Consider the following 19,670-nt stretch of genomic DNA (forward strand, 5'->3'; position numbering starts at 1 on the left):
AACCAATGAACACTTCTTGTGTTTTAAAAACATAAATGGCTTCCGTTTAAACCCAACTCAGTTACTGAGAGCATGAGTATTTTCTATGGATTCTGGCAAGAAAAGTAGAAGTAGATGACAAGAGCAGCTTTATTTCAGATAGTATACTTTTTTCCTACTGGCATTTAAGGTGTTGGGGAAAGTGGTGAAAAATTTGTAGTCCATCATAATTCTGGTTTCATTAAATTTATGTTATAAAATAGCATAAGTCTTCATCTGTGATGGAGACAAATTATAAACTTAATTTTTATATAGGTTTCTCATCCAAATATTTCTATGCCGCAAACACAAAAAAATGATTCCTTTTGTATATATCATTGATCAGTATATCTCCTAGAAAAACAGAGAAGAAAAAATACTGTGTTCATTTTGTTCCTTAGATCAGTACGATGGAGCATGAATTTTCAATAAAGGAACATGGGTTTGAAGTTCAGTTAAGAGAGATGGAAGACAGTAATCGAAATTCCACGGTTGAACTGAGGCATCTCTTAGCCACTCAGCAGAAGGCAGCCTGTAGGTGGAAAGAAGAAATGAAGAAACTCACTGAGAGTGCGGAAATTAGAATCAGTAGTCTAAAGTAAGTCCACTATTAATTGTTTGATACATTTTACAGAAGAAATTATTTAACTTTTAGTTTAATGTTCTTGCCATAATCTTTTTTGTAAAAATGTATAAATCTGGGCCTTGTACTTATATATTTTATTCAGCAAATATTTATTAAACTACTATGAAAAATATTAAGCATTATAAACCAAACTAATACTGTTTGTTTTATAAATTTTATGCATACTTCAGAAAATACAATGATTTTTGTTGGACAAAGCAGTTTAGAATCTTAATACTATTTGCATATAGATATAGCATAGTAATGTTCTGTAGCTGCAACAAAATCTATTTGGCCTACAAAGCCTAAAATATTTGTTCTCTGGCCCTTTAAGAATTTGCTGACCCATGCAGAAAGAACTTGAACATTTATGACGAATGAAATGGGAAGCTATGAAGGGCTTTTAGCAAAATGATATAATCAGGCTTAACTGTTCAACAGGTCATTTTGACTGCTGTGTGATGAATAGACTGGAGAGGGTCAAGGGTAGAAGAAGAGAGAAGGCAAACCAGTACTGTAATAATCCAAGTAAAAAATGATGGTAACTTGGATTAAGTTTTGAAGGACTGAAAATCATTTTTTTTAAAAGCTTGCTTTGGGCCGTGTTAAGTATGAGCCACGTAAAAGGCATTTAAGTCAGAATATCAGCTTGTTAGTTGGATACATAAGTTTGGAGTTCAGGAAAAATATTGCAACAGGAGGAGTATATTTGGAAATCACTAACATACACATGATTTTTAAAGTCATGGAATGAGAAGGTATAGAAACGAAGTCTGGATAGGGAAATTAAGCTATCCAAGGACTAACTTCTGAAAATTAGTTTAGAGAGATGAAAATTCCACTGAGACTGAGAAAAAATATTGAGACAAACAAGAATCAAGACAGAAAGGTTAAAAATAAAAATTCAAAAAGAGTAAGCGATAAAAATAGGTGATGTTTACATTTTACAGATAAACTGAGGCTGAGGGAGGTTAAGGAACTTGTTCAAGGTCACATAGCTAACGAAGTGACAGATCCTGATTTCAAATTTAGGCAGCTCATGTGAAGACAACATAGTCCTAACCATTAAGGTTTGTGGGGTTTTTTTGCATTTTATTATTTTTTTAATTGAAGAATATTTGCTGTACAATATTATATGTTACAGGTATACAATATAGTGATTCACAATATTTAAAGGTTTTATTTAATTTATATAATAGTTATTATAAAATATTAGCTATTTCCCCTGTGTTGTACAATATATCCTTTTGCTTATTTTATACCTAATAGTTTGCAACTCTTAATCCACTACCCCTATACTGACCCTCCCCCCTTCCCTCTCCCCACTGGTTACCACTAGTTTGTTTTCTATATCTGTGAGCCTGCTTCTTTTTTGTTATATTCACTAGTTTCTTTTTTATGGCTGAGTAGTATTCCATTGTGTATATACTCCACATCTTTTTTTATCCATTCATCTATTGATAGACACTTAGGTTGCTTCCATGTCTTAGCAATTGTAAATAATGCTGCTATGAACGTTGGAGTGCATGTATCTTTTCGAATTAGTGGTGGGGTTTTTTATCGTATATATACCCAAGGGTGGAATTGCCAGGTCCCATGGTAGTTCTATTTTTAGCTTTTGAGAAACCTCCATACTGTTTTCCACAGTGGGTGCACCAATTTACATTCCCACCAGCAATGTATGAGGGTTCCCTTTTCTCCTCATCCTTGCCACCATTTGTTATTTGTGTTGTTTTTGATAGTAGCCATTCTGACATGTATGAGGTGATATTTCATTGTAGTTTTTAGCTGCATTTCCCTGATGATTAGTGATGTTGAACATCTTTTCATGTGCCTGTTGGCAATCTGCATTTCCTCTTTGGAAAAATGTCAGGTAAGCCTGTATCACTATAAACTTCCCTCTTAGACCTTGTTTTGCTGTGTCCCATAAGTTTTGGATTGTTGTGTTTTCATTTTCATTTGTCTCTTTTTATTTCCTCTCTGATTTCTTCAGTGATCCATTGCTTGTTTAATAGCATATTGTTTAGCCTGCACATGTTTGTGTTTTTTACAGATTTTTCCTTGTAGTTAGTTGATTTCTAGTCTCATAGCTTTGTGGTCAGAAAAGATGCTTTATATGATTTCAATTTTCTTAAATTTATCAAGGCTTGTTTTCTGGTCTAGCATATGATCTATCCTGGAGAATGTTCCATTTGCATTTGAAAAGAATGTATTTTGCTGCTTTCAGGTGGAATACTCTATATATATCAATTAAGTTCATTTGGTCTGATGTGTCTTTTAAGGCAAGGATTTCCTTATTGATTTTATGTCTGGATGATCTGTCCATTGATGTAAGTGGTGTATCAAAGTCCCCCACTATTTTGTATTACTGTCAATTTCTCCTTTTATGTTCATTGATATTTGCCTTATGTATTTAGGTGCTCCTATGTTGGGTACATATATATTTACAGTTGTTGTATCTTTTTCTTGATTTTATCCTTTGATCATTATGTATTGTCCTTCTTTGTCTCTTCCAACAGTCTTTATTTTAAAGCCTATTTTATCTGATACAAGTATTGCTACTCTGGGTTTCTTTTGATTTCCATTTGCATGGAATACCTTTTTCCATCTCCTCACTTTCAGTTTGTGCGTGTCTCTAGATCTGAAGTGAGTCTCTTGTAGGCAGCATATATACGGGTCTTTTTTTGTATCCCGTCAGCCACTGTGTGTCTTTTGGTTGGAACATTTAGTCCATTCACCGATCACCAATCATTTAAGGTGATTATTGATATGTATGTTCTTATTGCCATTTTGTTCATTGTTTGGGGCTTATTTTTGTAGGCCTTTTCTTTCCCTTTCTTCTTTTGTTCTCTTGTGACTTTATTACTATCTTTAGTGTTATGTTTGGATTCCTTTTTCTTTTTTGTGTATATATCTGTTACAGATTTTTGTTTTGCAGTTACCATGAGGTTTTTGTAAAGCAGTATAGGTACTACTTCATATATAAAGCAGTTTTACATTGTTTTACATTGCCAATCTCTTAATTTCAAATGCATTTTAAAACCCTGCATTTGTACTGTCTTCCCTTCATGATTACTATTTTTGATGTCATATTTTACATCTAATTTTTTTGAGTATCTCTTAACTACTTATTGTGGATATAGATAATTTTACTACTTTTGTCTTTTAACCTTCCTACTGGCTTTGTGTGTGGATGATTTCCTAACCTTTACTGTATGTTTGCCTTTACTGGTGAGTTTTCCATTCAGTAATTTTCTCGTTTCTAGCTGTGGCCTTTTCTTTTTCTCCTAGAGAAGTTCCTTTAACATTTATTGGAAAGCTGGTTTGGTGGTGCTGAAGTTTATCTTTTGTTTGTCTTTAAAGCTTTTGATTTCTCTGTCAATCTGAAGGTGAGCCTTGTTGGGTATTCTTGGTTTGTAGGCTTTTTCCTTTCATCACTTTAAATATATAGTGCCGCGCCATACTCACCTGCAGAGTTTCTGCTGAAAAGTCAGCTGATAGCCTTATGGGCATTCCCTTGTATGTTATTTGTTCCTTTTCCCTTGCTGCTTTTAATATTCTCTCTTTATCTTTAATTCTTGTCATTTTAATTACAGTGTTCTTGGTATGTTCCTTTTTGGGACTCTCTGCACTTCCTGGACTTGGGGGACTGTTTCCTTTCCCAGGTTAGGGAAATTTTCATCTGTTATGACTTCTGATATTTTCTCAGGCCTTTTCTCTCACTATTCTTCTTCTTGGGACCCCTGAAATGCTAATATTACTGTGCTTAACGTTGTCCCAGAGGTCTCTTAAACTGTCCTCATTTGTTTTCATTCTTTTTCTGTTCAGTGGCAGTGATTTCCACTACTCTGTCTTCTAGCTCACTGATCTGTTGCTCTTCATCATTTAGTCTTCTGTTGATTCTTTATAGTGTATTTTTCATTTCAGTTGTTGCAGTCTTCATCTCTGGTTGTTTGTTCCTCATATTTTCTAACTCTTTGTTACAAACTACTAACTTCTTGCTCTGTGCATCCATTTTTCTCCCAAGTTCTTTGATCATCTTTATGATCATTACTTTGAACTCTTTCTTGGGTAAATTGCCTATCTCCACTTTACTTATTTCTTCTTCCAGGATTTTATCTCTTCCTTCGTCTGCAACATATTCCTCTGTTGCTATTCATATTATTCGTACTTTTATGTATGTGGTAGGTTAGTTATGCTTCTCAATCTTGGAGAAGTGGCCTTTGTAGGATATGTCCGATGTGTCCCAGCAGCATACTCCCCTCTTGTCGCCCAAGCTATACATTCTATGGGTTCCCCCTAAGAGGTCTGTGTGTGTCCTTGTGTTGTGGCAGGCTGACCATGTGGGCAGTCTGGTAGGCTTGTTGTCCCCTAGCCTGGTTGGTTGCCAGGCCCTGCCTTGTGCAGATGCTGCTGGCTACTGGTTAGTGAGACCTGGTCACGAAGCAGCTCGCTGCAGAACCCTAGCGGGCTCTGGGCTAGTGCTGGCTCGCTGGTGGGCAGAGTCAGTGTCTAGAAGACTCCAGGCTGTTGCTTGCCCACTGGTTGGTGATGCCAGGTTCTGGGGTTAATGCTGTACCAGTGGCAGGCAGAGCCAGGTCCTGGAGTCTGGCTGCAAGGCCGAAGGATCCCAGAGCTGGTGTCATATTGCTGGTGAGCAGGGGCTGGTTCCTGACATAGTTGGTTATGGGGGATTGTGGTGTTCCGAAGCTTGCCTTGGCCTGCTGTGCATGGGCTGGGTGTGAAGGCTACAGGATCATAGTTTTCTTGCATCTGGTGTCTACCCGCTCTGGGTTATGCTGGTTTAGAGGCTTGTGCAGGCTTCCTGGAGGGCAGGGCCAGTGCCTGCTCAGTGGTGGGTGGAGCTGGGTCTTGGTCCTTTGGTGGGCAGAGCCATGTCTGGGCGCAACTGTGGCCTCAGGAAGTCTTTAGGCAGCCTGTCTGCTGATGGATGGGCTGTGTCTCCACCTAGTTAGCTGTTTGGCCTGAGGCTTCCCAACACTGGTGCCTGCAGGCTGTTTGGTGGTACCAGGTCTTGGCACTAATGAGCTAGAGGGAGGATCTCGAGACGGCAGCCACAAGCATCAGTGTCCACACAGTATATATCTCCTACATATGGCTGCCACCAGTGTCTATGTCCCCAGAATGAGTCACAGCCATCCCTACCTCTCCAGGAGACTCTCCAAGATGAACAGGTAAGTCTGGCCCAGGCTTCTATCAAATTACTGCTTTTGCCCTGGGTCCTGGTACACATAAGATTTTGTGTGTGCCCTTTAAGAATGAAGTTTCTAATGAACCTTTCAGTTTGGCACTCTGTGGTTGTCTTGTTAATTATGGTAAGAACAGTTTTGGTGGAATGCTGGAATGAAAATGTAGTTAGAATAAATTTAAGAGAAAAGAAAAAGTTTTGCTTCCATTTAATGGTGAAGTAGGAAATTTGGACCTGCCCTCTACCACGACTAAAAAAGTTACATGAATTATAGAAAGCATCTACTAAGAGTATTAAATAACTAACAAAAAAATTATTACCAGTTTGACTTTATCCCAGGAATGCAAAACTATTAAAGTATTAGAAAATAAATTGATGTTATTTACCACATTAACTTATTAATTAATTAAAAGAGAAAAATCATAAGTTCTTCTCAATAGATACAGAAAAAGTATTTGAGAAAATTTAATATCTCTCCATTTATGATTTTCAATATATCTCTTAGCAAACTAGGAATAGAATTTCCTTAATTTTATGAAGGCATCTATTCTAAACATTATTCCTAACAGCAAAATAAAATAAAGTGTTAATAACTTTCCTCTGAAGATTGGGAAGATGACAAAGAAGACCACTGTTACCACTTCTGTTAGTATTTGTACCAGAAGTCCTAATCAGTGCAGTATGGCAAGAAAAAGAAATAAAAGGTAAGGAAAGGAAGGAAGTAAACAGTCATTCTTCACAGACAGCATAACTGTATATGTAGAAAATCTAAAATAATTCATAGACAGAGTATTAGGTGAACATACAAAAATCAATTGTGTTTCTACATACATAGCAGCAACAAACATTTCAAAATAAAACTTTAAAAATAGTAAAATTTACAATGCATCAAAATATATCAAATACCCACGAATAAATTTAACAAATGAGGTGTAAGACTTCTACATGAAAACTATGATATTAAAAGTAATTTTAAAAAAACTTTTTTGAATTTTAAAAAATAAAATAAAAAATAAAACTAATTAAAGAAGACCTAAGTAAGTAGAGATCATGTTAATTGATCAGAATACTCAGCATTATAAATTTGTTAACACTCCCCACCCTGACTATATGTAGAGTCAGTGTAACCCCAGTCAAAATACTAGCACATGGAGGAGTATCCAAAACATATTAAGTGAAAAAAAAAAAGTAGTATATAGTGTGTATAGTATTCTACCATTGGCAGAGAGGGCATTTGAGTGTGTGTGTGTACATATATATACAAACATGCTATATATACACTGCGTTCAGACAGACAGACTCACACATACACGCACATTCTGCTTTTTTAAAAAAGAGAAGACAAAAAATAATTTAAATGGTTTTCCATGAGGGGAGAGAAGAGGATAAGGATGAAGACTAGACTTCTTTAAATGAACCTTGTTTTATAGATTTGTAGGCTTGACTTTGAAACTATATAAATGTTTATATAATGTTTTTTGTTTTTTATTTGTTTTGGGCTGCATTGGGTCTTCGTTGCTGTGCACGGGCTTTCTCTAGTTGTGGCGAGTTGGGGCTACTCTTTGTTGCGGTGCGTGGGCTTCTCATTGCCGTGGCTTCTCTTGTTGCGGAGCACAGGCTCTAGGTGCACGGACTTCAGTAGTTGCAGCATGTGGGCTCTAGGGCGCGTGGGCTTCAGTACTTATGGCGTGTGGGCTCCGTAGTTGTGGCTCGTGGGCTCTAGAGCGCAGGCTCAGTAGTTGAGGTGCACAGGCTTAGTTGCTCCGTGGTATGTGGGATCTTCCCGGACCAGGGATAGAACTCATGTCCCCTGCATTGGCAGGCAGATTCTTAACCACTGTGGCACCAGGGAAGTCCCTATATAATTATTTTTAATTAAATCAAAATTTAAAAACAATACCTAAAAATTGAAAGTAAAATTAAATAAATCAACAATTCTGTAGGAAATTGATGGCTTAACTACGCAGGTGAGTTATTTCATGTGACATTTAACAGTAATTAGACTGTATACCCTAGTGAGATTAATCCTAAGGGTAAAAGGAAATGCAAAAAATATATAAAATGTGTTTAGTAGTCTTTGTTAGCAATAACATTGGTATTATTACTGTGAAACTTATAATTATAGGATAAAGCAAATGAGTAATTATATAAATGTCTTTAAGAACCAAGATTTTCATCATAAGGAGAAAAAACTCAAAGAAATTAAATAAAACTTATAATTCTAAATTGAAATTGGAAATATTAGTATATGAACTTATGCTGTGTTTTACTCTTTAAAATATATATTTCCTAGCTTTGTCCACTAAAAGGACCTAGATACAGTGACCAGTATTCAGATACAATGAGGTATCCTAAAAGAAACCAGGACTCCTTAGATGAATGAATGATAACAGATCGGGGATAGGAAAGTACAAGATGAGCCTGGAAAACACCCTGTGGTAGCAAAAGGCTAGGAAGGTATCAAGATTAAAAGGACCCAGGAGCCAACTTGAGGAAGCTCCCACTGACCCATGTGGTGACAGTTTGAGCATCAAAAAGAATATCTGCAGTAAATTGCAACATACCAAGTATATTAAAAGTCTGTGACTTCAGAATGATATTACATAAAGAAAAAATTCTTTGGTTACCTTTGGAAGACGTTATAGAAACAACTCTTTCTGAAAAGAAGATAAACCAAAAAATCCAGCATTTATTCTACTCTTCCTGTACTCACTATACTTCACCAAATGCTGCTTGGACTTTCCTATCATAATAGCCCTTCCTTCCCTGGTTAGGGAACCAACGTAGAGATTTTGCCAGTTAATTGCTCAATATGTCTCTTCCAGTTATGCATCTCAGAACCAGGGAGATAACCACAGGGTAGGATTATGGATACCCTGGGTCCACTGTGAGACAACTCAAGCCAAAACTCCTTTGATGACCTGACCTACATTAACCTCTCTGGTTGGTGGACCACAGTGGTATTTGGAGTCTCCAGGAATTTGTCATTTCAGCAAGTGTCCAGTAATCCTGAAAGTGTCTGAATTGCCCCTTCCCCATTGCATGGTTACCCTGCCTGCTCTTCACAGGTCCTTCTTAGGGGAAGGCCAGGAGGAAGTATATATGGATGTATAAAAGGTTCAAAGGAACCTACAGCTCCTTCCTTCATTCAAGAGCTCTGAGTCTGTGAACTGATTCAAGTTTGAGAATTGGTTAAAGGGTCATGACACTGTCTTACAATGATTCAAGACTGCTAGTCACAAGACCTAGAGCTTTTCTATTTCTGCAAATCAAATAAGACTTTAGTAGACTGCCCATCTATTTCAGTTCTAGGGTGACAGTGATAAAATTATCAAGCCCCAAAGATCTCTGTAAATCAGACTCTACTGATTACTACTTCAACTCTACTGCCATTCCAGTAATGATGACTGCATTTTCTTTGGAGATTTAATGTCAGTACATCACCCTTGCTGTTGAGAATTGTATCATTTTCTTTCACTTCAGGAAGCCCAGTTCCATGGTAGCAATCCCCACTGTCATTTCAGTCCAACAGAGAATAACCACTACAGAGCTCTTCAGGGATACTGGGGCAACTGTTGTGACTATATTTCTCATAGTCTTGGTGAAGGAAATGTCCTCTGGACCCTCCTGGGGGACATAGTTGAAAGATGGATGAATTGGTTTTAACATTTAAAAAGCCTACCCTAGCTTTCCAGTCTCCCTAACTTTTGATAACTTCCTCGACACCAGTGATTCTCAAGTGGGGATGATTTTTGTCCTCCTCCCCTCCCCGGAGCATTTGTCTTGAAAATATCCAGACACATTCAGGGATGCTATTGGCATCTAGTGTATAGGGGACAGGGATGCTGTTAAACATCGTGCAATGCTCAGGACAGCGCTGCACAGCAAAGAATTTTCCAGCCAATGGTGTCAGTAGTGCCAAGGTTGAGAAACCCTGCTCTACTCTATAACAAGGAGCTTCTTACATTTCAGTGTTCAGTATAGGTCACCTTTGAATCCAGATTTTGTTCAACTGACCAAGCAAACCAGAATACTCAAGCTAATTCATTGGATCTAGAATATCTGCTTTGTGAGCCCATATTGGTAAATGTGGCTTAATCCGATGTTGTATTCTTTCTGCTGTAATCGAACACCCTTAGGATCTATTCTCACACATACTCTCTATGTGTAAAATTGGCAGAATCATAATTATTTTAGTGCATTCTGCCTCCTCACAGGTCTTGTTTTGTACCTCATTTCCTAGAGCTTATTAGACTTCAGTCTGGCTACAGATATAGAAGCAATGGATGATGGTAAGGTAAATCGTGAAGGGAGTCACCTATTCCTTGCAAGGCAACCCTCTCAGGTGAGGCCACGTTTCAGGCAAAGGAGACTTACCTTTCCAAACAGTGTAGAAGGACTGCTTCTACTGGCAAAGGAGGCATTGCAGAATTTAAGGGTTCAAGGCTCCAGCTTCATTGGAGTCTGTCTGTTCACATGTCCCCATTTCAATTTGTAGGGGTGAAAAGACCCTGCAAGGTTGGGAATTCAGGCTGTGGTGTAGTTCAGCCATCCATGGAATTAGACTTTGGATTTGATTATCAGAAAACTCAGCCTTGCAGCCAGTGGAGATAAGGGTTTCTTTTAGGGTAGTCATGGTAGATTTCAGGCCCCTAATCTAGACTTTGAGCTCATAATTGAAAACTCTGACCTCTTTATTTTTATTTTCAAAGTGCTCCATTGTACCTAAAAGCTGCATTATACTCTTCATTCACTAAACTATTCTATGTCATTAATTATTTGGTCACTCAAAACCATATGTTGTACAGGCACTCGATTATATAGGTAATAATTTAAGTAACTCTTTTACCTTTGCATACTATGGATTACCAGTGTCCCCTTTACCACTGGCCTTTAAATTTAATCAAAGCATAGAACCAATTTTAGATAACTCACGACCAGTTAGAGTACCCATTCATAAGGTTATATTCCTCTGGAACTTCTTCTGGTACCAGTTCCTCTGTGTATCAGGTTTTATTCAGGGAAACAGAGCTACTCCGGGTGATATAGAATATGGGATTTATTTTGGAAATTAGGCCTTACACAGTGGCACTGGTAGAGAAAGCAATGCAATGTCGTTGTGTCTGCATCTCATGCTAAGCCTGAAGTCACTGTGTGTCAGCTAAATCAGTGGTTGTGAAGGAAACCTGGATGTAGATGAGAGCACTCACAAGGACAAACAAGAACCCTATTTTCACCTGTCTTTCACCACATCTACCTCCAACCCCTTTCATGGATGATCTGCAGGAGAAGCTGTTGCCCTTCACCATGGATCTGTATATGACCCAAGAGGCCAAAAGAGGACATCTGCCAAGAGGCAGAAGATGGAATTGCTGTGGGTTCTGGTGGTGCCCCACACCAACATAGTGACCTAACATACCAGCAACTGTGCATGAGCTGCCACAGTGCCAGGTGCCTGCCAACTTCACAGCCTACTGCACAAATTTCTCTTATGGTCAACACCAGCCTAGGACCAGGCAGGGAAAGGAATCCTGGAAAAACATAATTCCAGCTTAACTAAGTTGATGCAGTCGAAAGCAAACCACCATGTGTTTGTCATAATGTAATTCTTGATGTTGGGCAGTTCACAATGCTTACATAAGGAAAAACAAAGCCATATAAAATAATGTAGACTTAACATCAATCTAAAGAGTATATTTATGATAGCTGTAATTTCTTGAATACACATTCTTTGCCACTTTACGTACTCCTTTAATCATCTCAAAAACTTTATGAAATAAATGCTGTTATACCCCCTGTATTAGGGTTTCTCAGAGAAACAGAACCAATAGGGTGTGTGTGTGTGTGTGTGTGTGTGTGTGTGTGTGTATAAAAGGGTTTATTTTAAGGAATTGGCTCTACTGATTATAGAGGCTTGGTGAGTCCAAACTCTGATGGAGAAGACTGGCAGGCTAGAGATTTAAGGAGTTGCATTTCAAACCCACAGGCATTCGTGCTGGAGACATGAAAAGCCAGTGTTACTGTTCAATCCAAAGGTTGTCTACTGCAGAGTTCCCTCTTGCTTGGGGCAAGTCAGCTTTTTGTTCTATTCAGGCCATCAACTGATTATATGAGGCCCACCCACATTATGAAGGGCATTCTGCTTTGCTTAAAGTCCAATGACTTAAATGTAAATCTCATCCAGAAACACTGTCATAGAAACATCCAGAATAATGTTTAACCAAATCTGGGCACCACGGCCCAGCCAAGTTGACACATAAAGTTAACTGTCACACTCCCTTGTCATACATGAGGAAACTCCGGACTTTAAAAAGTTTATACAAGTCTACAATTCATTATCTGCAATTCCAAATTCAAAAGGACTCTGAAAACAGTCTTTTTCTAAGTTATATGCGTACACTTCTGTAAAAAAACCTGACATGAAATGATAGGAAGCGATTTATGATACAAGTGTATCTACGTGTGCCCACACACATATACACATGTATATAGATACACAGAAACATTTCCTTAATTGTGCCTATTCATATGTTTTACTGAAAAATATTTATAAACATTATAAACTCTATCCTACTCTAAACCCATAAAATATTTTTCTTGGATGCTTGGATTTTGCTATATTGTATATGTAATTTGTGCACACCAACTGATCACTCCCAGTAGATTATTGATAGTGAGTGTGTTTTATTTTTGTTTGTATTCCCTGAAGTATTGAGCAAAGTGCCTTGCCAAAAGGAAACACATAGAATGTTGAATTTAACTGCCTTGAGTCTATCAAAATAGTTTTAATACTACTCTGTCTGCTGCTTGTAGTCTGGGCTAGAAAGATTATTAATGCTCTTTACAGTTTATGACTTCAGGAGTATGACTTGATTTTTTGAAAAGTAATTTTATCCCAGTTATACATGTATTTCTTTTTATTTTTTATTGGAGTATAGTTGATTTACAATGTTGTATTCATTTCTGATATAAAGTAAAGTAAATCAGTTATACATATACATACATCCACTCTTTTTTAGATGCTTTTCCCATATAGGTCATTACAGAGTATTGAGTAGAGTTACCTGTGCTATACAGTAGCTTCTTAATTAGTTATCTATTTTATATATAGTAGTGTGTATATGTCAATACCAATCTCCCAACTTATCCCTCCCCCCTGGTAACCATAAGTTTGTTTTCTACAATTGTAACTCTTTCTTTTTTGTAAATAAGTTCATTTGTACCATTTTTTTAGATTCCACATATAAGCAATTTCATATGATATTTGTCTTTCTCTGTTTGACTTACTTCACTCAGTATGACAATGTCTAAGTCCATCCATGTCACTGCAGATGGCATTATTTTCTTCCTTTTTATAGCTGAGTAATATTCCATTGTATATATGTACCACCTCTTTTTTAACCATTCCTCTGTCAGTGGACATTTAGGTTGCTTCCACGTCTTGGCTATTGTAAATAGTGCTGCAGTGAACATTGGGGTGCATGTGTATTTTCGAATTATGGTTTTCTCCAGATATATCTTCAGATATATAGGAGTGCCATTGCTGGATCATATGGTTGCTCTATTTTTAGTTTTTTAAGGAACCTCCATACTGTTCTCCATAGTACCAATTTACATTCCCACTAACAGTGTAGCCTTTTCTCCACACCCTCTCCAGCATTTATTTATTTATTTATTTATTTATTATTTTTATTTTTTTTTGCGGTACGCGGGCCTCTCACCATTGTGGCCTCTCCCATTGCGGAGCACAGGCTCCGGACGCGCAGGCTCAGTGGCCATGGCTCACAGGCCCAGCCGCTCCGCGGCACGTGGGATCTTCCCGGATGGGGGCACGAACCTGTGTCCCCTGCATTGGCAGGCGGACTCTCAACAACTGCGCCACCAGGGAAGCCCCTACCATACTGTTTTGATTACTGTAACTTTGTAGTATAGCCTGAAGTCAGGGAGCCTGATTCCTCCAGCTCTGCTTTTCTTTCTCAAGATTGATTTGGCTATTCGGGGTCTTTTTTTTTTTTTTTTTTTTTTTTGCGGTCCACGTGCCTCTGCCATTGCGGAGCACAGGCTCCGGGCACGCAGGCTCAGCGGCCATGGCTCACGGGCCCAGCCGCTCTGCGGCACGTGGGATCCTCCCAGACCGGGGCACGAACCCATGTCCCCTGCATCGGCAGGCAGACCCCCAACCACTGCACCACCCGGGAAGCCCCTATTCGGGGTCTTTTGTGTGTCCATACAGATTGCAAAATTTTATGTTCTAATTCAGTGAAAAAATCTATTGGTAATTTGATAGAGATTGCATTCAATCTGTAGATATTTTGGATAGTATGGTTATCTTGACAGTACTGATTCTTCCAATCTAAGAAGCATGGTATATCTCTCCATCTGTTTGTGTCATCTTTGATTTCTTTCATAAGTGTCTTATAGTTTTCTGAGTATAGGTCTTTTACCTCTTTAGATAGTTTTATTCCTAGGTATTTTATTCTTTTTGATGCAATGATAAATGGGATTGTTTCCTTAATTTCTCTTTCTGATATTTCATTGCTAGTGTATAGGAATGCAAGAGATTTCTGTGCATTAATTTTGTATCCTGCAACTTTACCAAATTCACTGATGAGCGTTAATAATTTTCTGGTAGCATCTTTAGGATTTTCTATGTATAGTACCATGTCATCTGCAAACAGTGACAGCTTTACTTCTTTTTCTCCAATTTGGATTCCTTTTATTTCTTTTTCTTCTCTGATTGCTGTGGCTAGGGCTTCCAAAACTATGTTGAATAAAAGTGGTGAGAGTGGAAATCCTTGTCTTGTTCCTGATCTTAGAGGAAATGCTTTCAGTTTTTCACCATTGAGAATGATATTTGCTGTGGGTTTGTCATATATGGCCTTTTTTATGTTGAGGTAGGTTCCCTCTATGCCCACTTTCTGGAGAGTTTTTATCATAAATGGGTGTTGAATTTTGTCAAAAGCTTTTTCTTCATTTATTGAGATGATCATATGGGGGTTGGGGAGAGGTTTTAATTTTTATGATCATATGGTTTTTATTCTTCAGTTTTTTAATGTGGGGTATCACAATGATTGATTTTCATATATTGAAAAATACTTGCATCCCTGGGCTAAATCCCACTTGATCATGGTGTATGATCTTTTTAATGTGCTGTTGAATCCGGTTTGCTAGTATTTTGTTGAGGATTTTTGCATCTATGTTTATCAGTGATATTGGCCTGTAATTTTCTTTTTTTGTGGTATCACTGTCTGGTTTTGGTATCAGGGTGATGGTGGCCTCGTAGAAGGAGCTTGGGAGTGTTCCTTCCTCTGCAAATTTTTGGAAAGATAGGTGTTAACCCTTCTCTAAATGTTTGATAGAATTCACTTGTGAAGCCATCTGGCCCTGGGCTTTAGTTTGTTTGAAGTTTTTTAATCACAGTTTCAATTTCAGTACTTGCGATTGGTCCATTCATATTTTCTATTTCATCTTGGTTCAGTCTTGGAAGATTGTACCTTACTAAGAATTTATCCATTTCTTCTGTGTTGTCCATTTTATTGGCATGATAGTTGCTAGTAGTAGTCTCTCATGATCCTTTGTATTTCTGTAGTGTCTGTTGTAGCTTCTCCTTTTTCATTTCTAATTCTACTTATTTGAGTCCTCTCCTTTTTTTTCTTTATGAGTCTGGCTAAAGGTTTATCAATTTTGTTTATCTTCTCAAAGAACCAGCTTTTAGTTTCATTGATCTTTTCTATAGCTTTCTTCATCTCTCTTTCATTTATTTCTGCTCTGATCTTTATGATTTCTTTCCTTCTATTAACTTTGGGTTTTGTTTGTCTTCTTTGTCTAGTTGCTTTAGGTGTAAGGTTAGGTTGTTTATGTGAGATTTTTCTTGTTTACTGAGGTAAAATTTATTGCTATAAACTTGCCTCTTAGAACTGCGTTTGCTCCATCCCATAGGTTTTGGATCATTGTGTTTCCATTGTCATTTGCCTCTAGCTATTTTTTGATTTCCTCTTTGATTTCTTCAGTGATCCATTGGTTGTTTAGTAACATATTATTTAGCCTCCATGTGTTTGTGCTTTTTGCAGTTTTTTTTTTTCCTGTAATTAATTTATAATCTCATAGCATTGTGGTTGGAAAAGATGCTTGATATGATTTCTTAAATTTACCAAGGCTTGATTTGTGGGCCAAGATGTGATCTATCCTGGAGAATGTTCCATGTGCACTTGAGAAGAAAGCGTCTTCGGCTGCTTTCAGAAGGGATGTTCTATAAATATCAATAAGTCTATCTGGCCTAATGTTTCATTTAAGACTCCTGTTTTCTTATTGCTTTTCTTTCTGGATGATCTGCCCATTGGTTGTAAGTGACATGTTAAAGTCCGCCACTATCACTGTGTTTTACTGTCAGTTTCCCCTTTTATGGCTGTTAGCATTTGCCTTATATATTGAGGTGCTCCTATGTTGGTTGCATATATATTTATAATTGTTATGTCTTCTTCTTGGATTGATCCCTTGATGATTATGTAGTGTCCTTCCTTGTCTCTTGTAACAGTCTATTTTAATGTCTCTTTTGTCTGCTATGAGTATTGCTACTCTGGCTTTCTTTTGTTTTCCATTTGCATGGAACATCTTTTCTCATCTGCTCACTTACAGTCTGTATGTGTCCGTAGTTCTGAAATGGGTCTCTTGTAGACAGTGTATATACAGGTCTTAGTTTTGTATCCATTCAGCCAGTTGGAGCATTTAATCCATTTACATTTAAGGTAATTATCAATATGTATGTTCCTAAATCCATTTTCTTAATTGTTTCTGGTTTGGTTTTGGAGGTCTTTTTTCTTCCCTTCCTCTTTTGTTCTCTCCTCTTGTGGTTTTATGACCATCTTTAGTGTTGTGTGGGGGTTGCTTTTTCTTTTGTGTGTGTGTATCTATTGTAGTTTTTTGGTTTGCACGTCCCATGAGGTTTTGATATAGCAACCTATATATATACAAGGTTGTTTTAAGTTGCTGGTCTCTTAATTTCAAATGCAATTCCCATTTCTGGCATTTGTAGTCTCCTCATGGTTGTGGGTTTTGATATCATATTTGTGTGTGGGTGACCTCTTACTTTTACTGTATGTTTACCTTTACCAGTGAACTTTCCCATACGTGATTTTCTCATTTCTAGTTGTAGCCTCTCCCACTGCCCCCACCTAGAGAAGTCCCTTTAGCATTTGTTTCAAAGCTTATTTGGTGGTGTTGAATTCTCTTAGTTTTTGCTTGTCTGTAAAGCTTTTGACTTCTCCATCGAATCTGAATGAGTCTTGCTGGGTAGAGTATTCTTGGTTGTAGGTTTTTCCCTTTCATTACTTTAAATATATCATACCACTCCCTCTGGCATACAGAGTTTCTGCTGAAAAATCAGCATATAACCTTATGGGGATTCCCTTGTAGGTTATTTGTTGCTTTTTCCCCTGTTGCTTTTAATATTTTTTCTTTGTATTTAATTTTTGTCAGTTTGATCATTATGTATCTTGGTGTGTTCCTCGGATTTATCCTGTATGGGACTCTCTATGCTTCCTGGACTTGAGTGACTATTTCCTTTCCCATGTTAGAGAAATATCTCTTCAAATACTTTCTCAGGCCTTTCCCTTTCTCTTCTTCTGGGAGTCCTATAATGCACATGTTGAAGCGTTTAATGTTGTCCCAGAGGTCTCTGAGACAATCCTCATTTCTTTTCATTCTTTTTTCTTTATTCTGTTCTACTGTGACAGTGATTTCCACCACTCTGTTTCCAGCTCACTTATTCATTCTTCTGCCTCTGTTACTGATTTCTTCCAGTGTGTTTTTCATTTCAGTTATTGTGTTGTTCATCTCTGTCTGTTTGTTCTTCACATCTTCTATCTCTTTGTCAAACATTTCTTTTATCTTCTCGGTCTGAGCCTCCATTCTTTTTCTGAGATTTTTAGATCATCTTTACTATCATTGCTATGAACTCTTTTTCAGATAGATTGCCTGTCTCCTCTTCATTTAGTTGTTCTTGTAGGTTTTTATCTTGCTCCTTCATCTGCAGCATATTTCTCTGTCATCTCATTTTGTCCAGTTTACTGTGTTTGTTTTCTCCTTTCTGCAGGCTGCAGGATTTTAGTTCCTCTTGCTTCTGGTGTCTGTCCCCTGGTGGGTGAGGTTGGTCCAGGGGCTTATGCAGGCTTCCTGGTGAGAGGGACTGGTGCCTGCCCTCTGGTGGGTAGCAGTGGGTCTTGTCTTTCTGGTGGGCAGGGCTCTCACAAGGGGTATATTTTGGGGTGGCTCTGAGCCTAGTACAACTTTTGTCAGCCTGTCTGTTGATGGATGGGGCTGTGTTCCTGTCTTGCTGGCTGTTTGGCCTAAGGAGTTCTAGCACTGAAGCCTGCAGGCTGTTGGGAGGGGCCAGGTCTTGGTGCTGAAATGAGGATCTCTGGGAGAGCTCACGCCAATTAATATTCCCTGGGACATCTGCTAGTATGCTAGTAATTGGCCCTGGTGACTCTCAGGCTTTGCTTTCACCAGGCCAGCATGGAGGCCTCGCAGGCGGGATGGTGCCAGGGTGATGACTGAGACATGCAAGCCCATTAGGCAGGAGGGACCCGTGGTGGCAATCAAGGCAAGCAAGCTGCCCAGCCAGGGAGGGGCCGGAGGAGGTGGCGGCCAGGGATGCGTGAGCCCACTCCAGCAGGAACCCTCCCTAATACCTGGGAGGAAGGGGCTGGCTCATGAGGAGAGAGGCTGCAGTGGTGGACCCGCCCTTTGCATGTCACTCAACGATGGTGCTTCATTTCTCTGGTGGTCTGGGTTTCCTCCATGAGCATTCCCATTTGCAGAGCTCCTCATTCCCGTCCCTTCTGGCTGTATCCTCATAGCCGACAGCAGTCCTCTCCCCAGGTTTGCTCTCCAAACCCCATGTTCCAACACCCAGCTCCTGTGCGCACTGGCAGACACACGTCTCAGGATGGGATGAACAAGGCCGTGGTAAGGACCATCTGTGTAAGTCTCACTCTGTCCTGCCTGCATAGACCGGTTGTTGCACTCTCCTCCGAGCCCCTGAAGCTCCCCTTCGGTCCCAGCTGATCTCCCCACCAGTGAGGGGGTTTCCCCAGATGTGGGAACCTCTCCTCTCCTTCAGCTCCCCACCAGGGGTGCAGGTCCCAACCCACTTCCTCTCCTCTTCCTTTTATCCCTTTTTCTTTCTTTCGTCCTACCCAGTTACATGGGGATCTTTCTTGTCCTTTTAGGTGTCCGAGGTCCTCTGCTAGTGTTCAGCAGGTGCTCTGTGAGAACTGTTCCATTCGTAGATGTGTTCTTGATGCATTTGTGGGGAGAGATGAACTCCATGTCCTCCTCCTCCTCCTCTGCCATCTTGACTCCTATATATATGTATTATATTATCAAGGCATTTTCACATGATTCTCATGAGTTATCTCATTACTACATAAGAGCCTGTGAGTTGTGAGATTATCCATATTTTGGAGGGTATTATTAGTTCAGAGAAATCAAATAATATCTTCAAAAATTATAGATATTCTAGATTTTAAGTTATATACATCTTAGATTCTGTACATATATATTTTAACATGTAGGATTAATTATATTTGACTAATAAGCACCTTCATTTGTACAACATAAACCCTATAAATTAAATTCATATAACTAAAATTATTTTAAATGTTCTAAGATGTTTCATGCTTTTAAAGTAACCTCTAATATAAGTGTTCAGTGAAGGAAAATTTGTGTAGCTGTGTTTTCAATTATAGACAAATCAATGAATCTCATGAATTATTTTCCTCCAAAACATAAACTGAGGCAGAGATCTGGCATGGGCAC

The 19,670-nt window shown here is 38.5% G+C and overlaps 1 protein-coding gene across 1 annotated transcript in view; it reads left to right on the top strand.

The window, feature by feature from the left end:
* SCLT1 (sodium channel and clathrin linker 1) overlaps window positions 1-19,670 on the top strand; it is a 259,470-nt gene that overhangs the window by 188,704 nt on the left and 51,096 nt on the right. Inside the window, exon 18 of the mRNA XM_030863846.2 lies at window positions 420-616. Within this exon, the coding sequence (XP_030719706.1) occupies window positions 420-616 (197 nt within the window). The remainder of the gene's footprint in view (window positions 1-419; window positions 617-19,670) is intronic.

This window comes from Globicephala melas, chromosome 5 (genome assembly GCF_963455315.2).
Source record: "Globicephala melas chromosome 5, mGloMel1.2, whole genome shotgun sequence".
NCBI classification, from domain to species: domain Eukaryota; kingdom Metazoa; phylum Chordata; class Mammalia; order Artiodactyla; family Delphinidae; genus Globicephala; species Globicephala melas.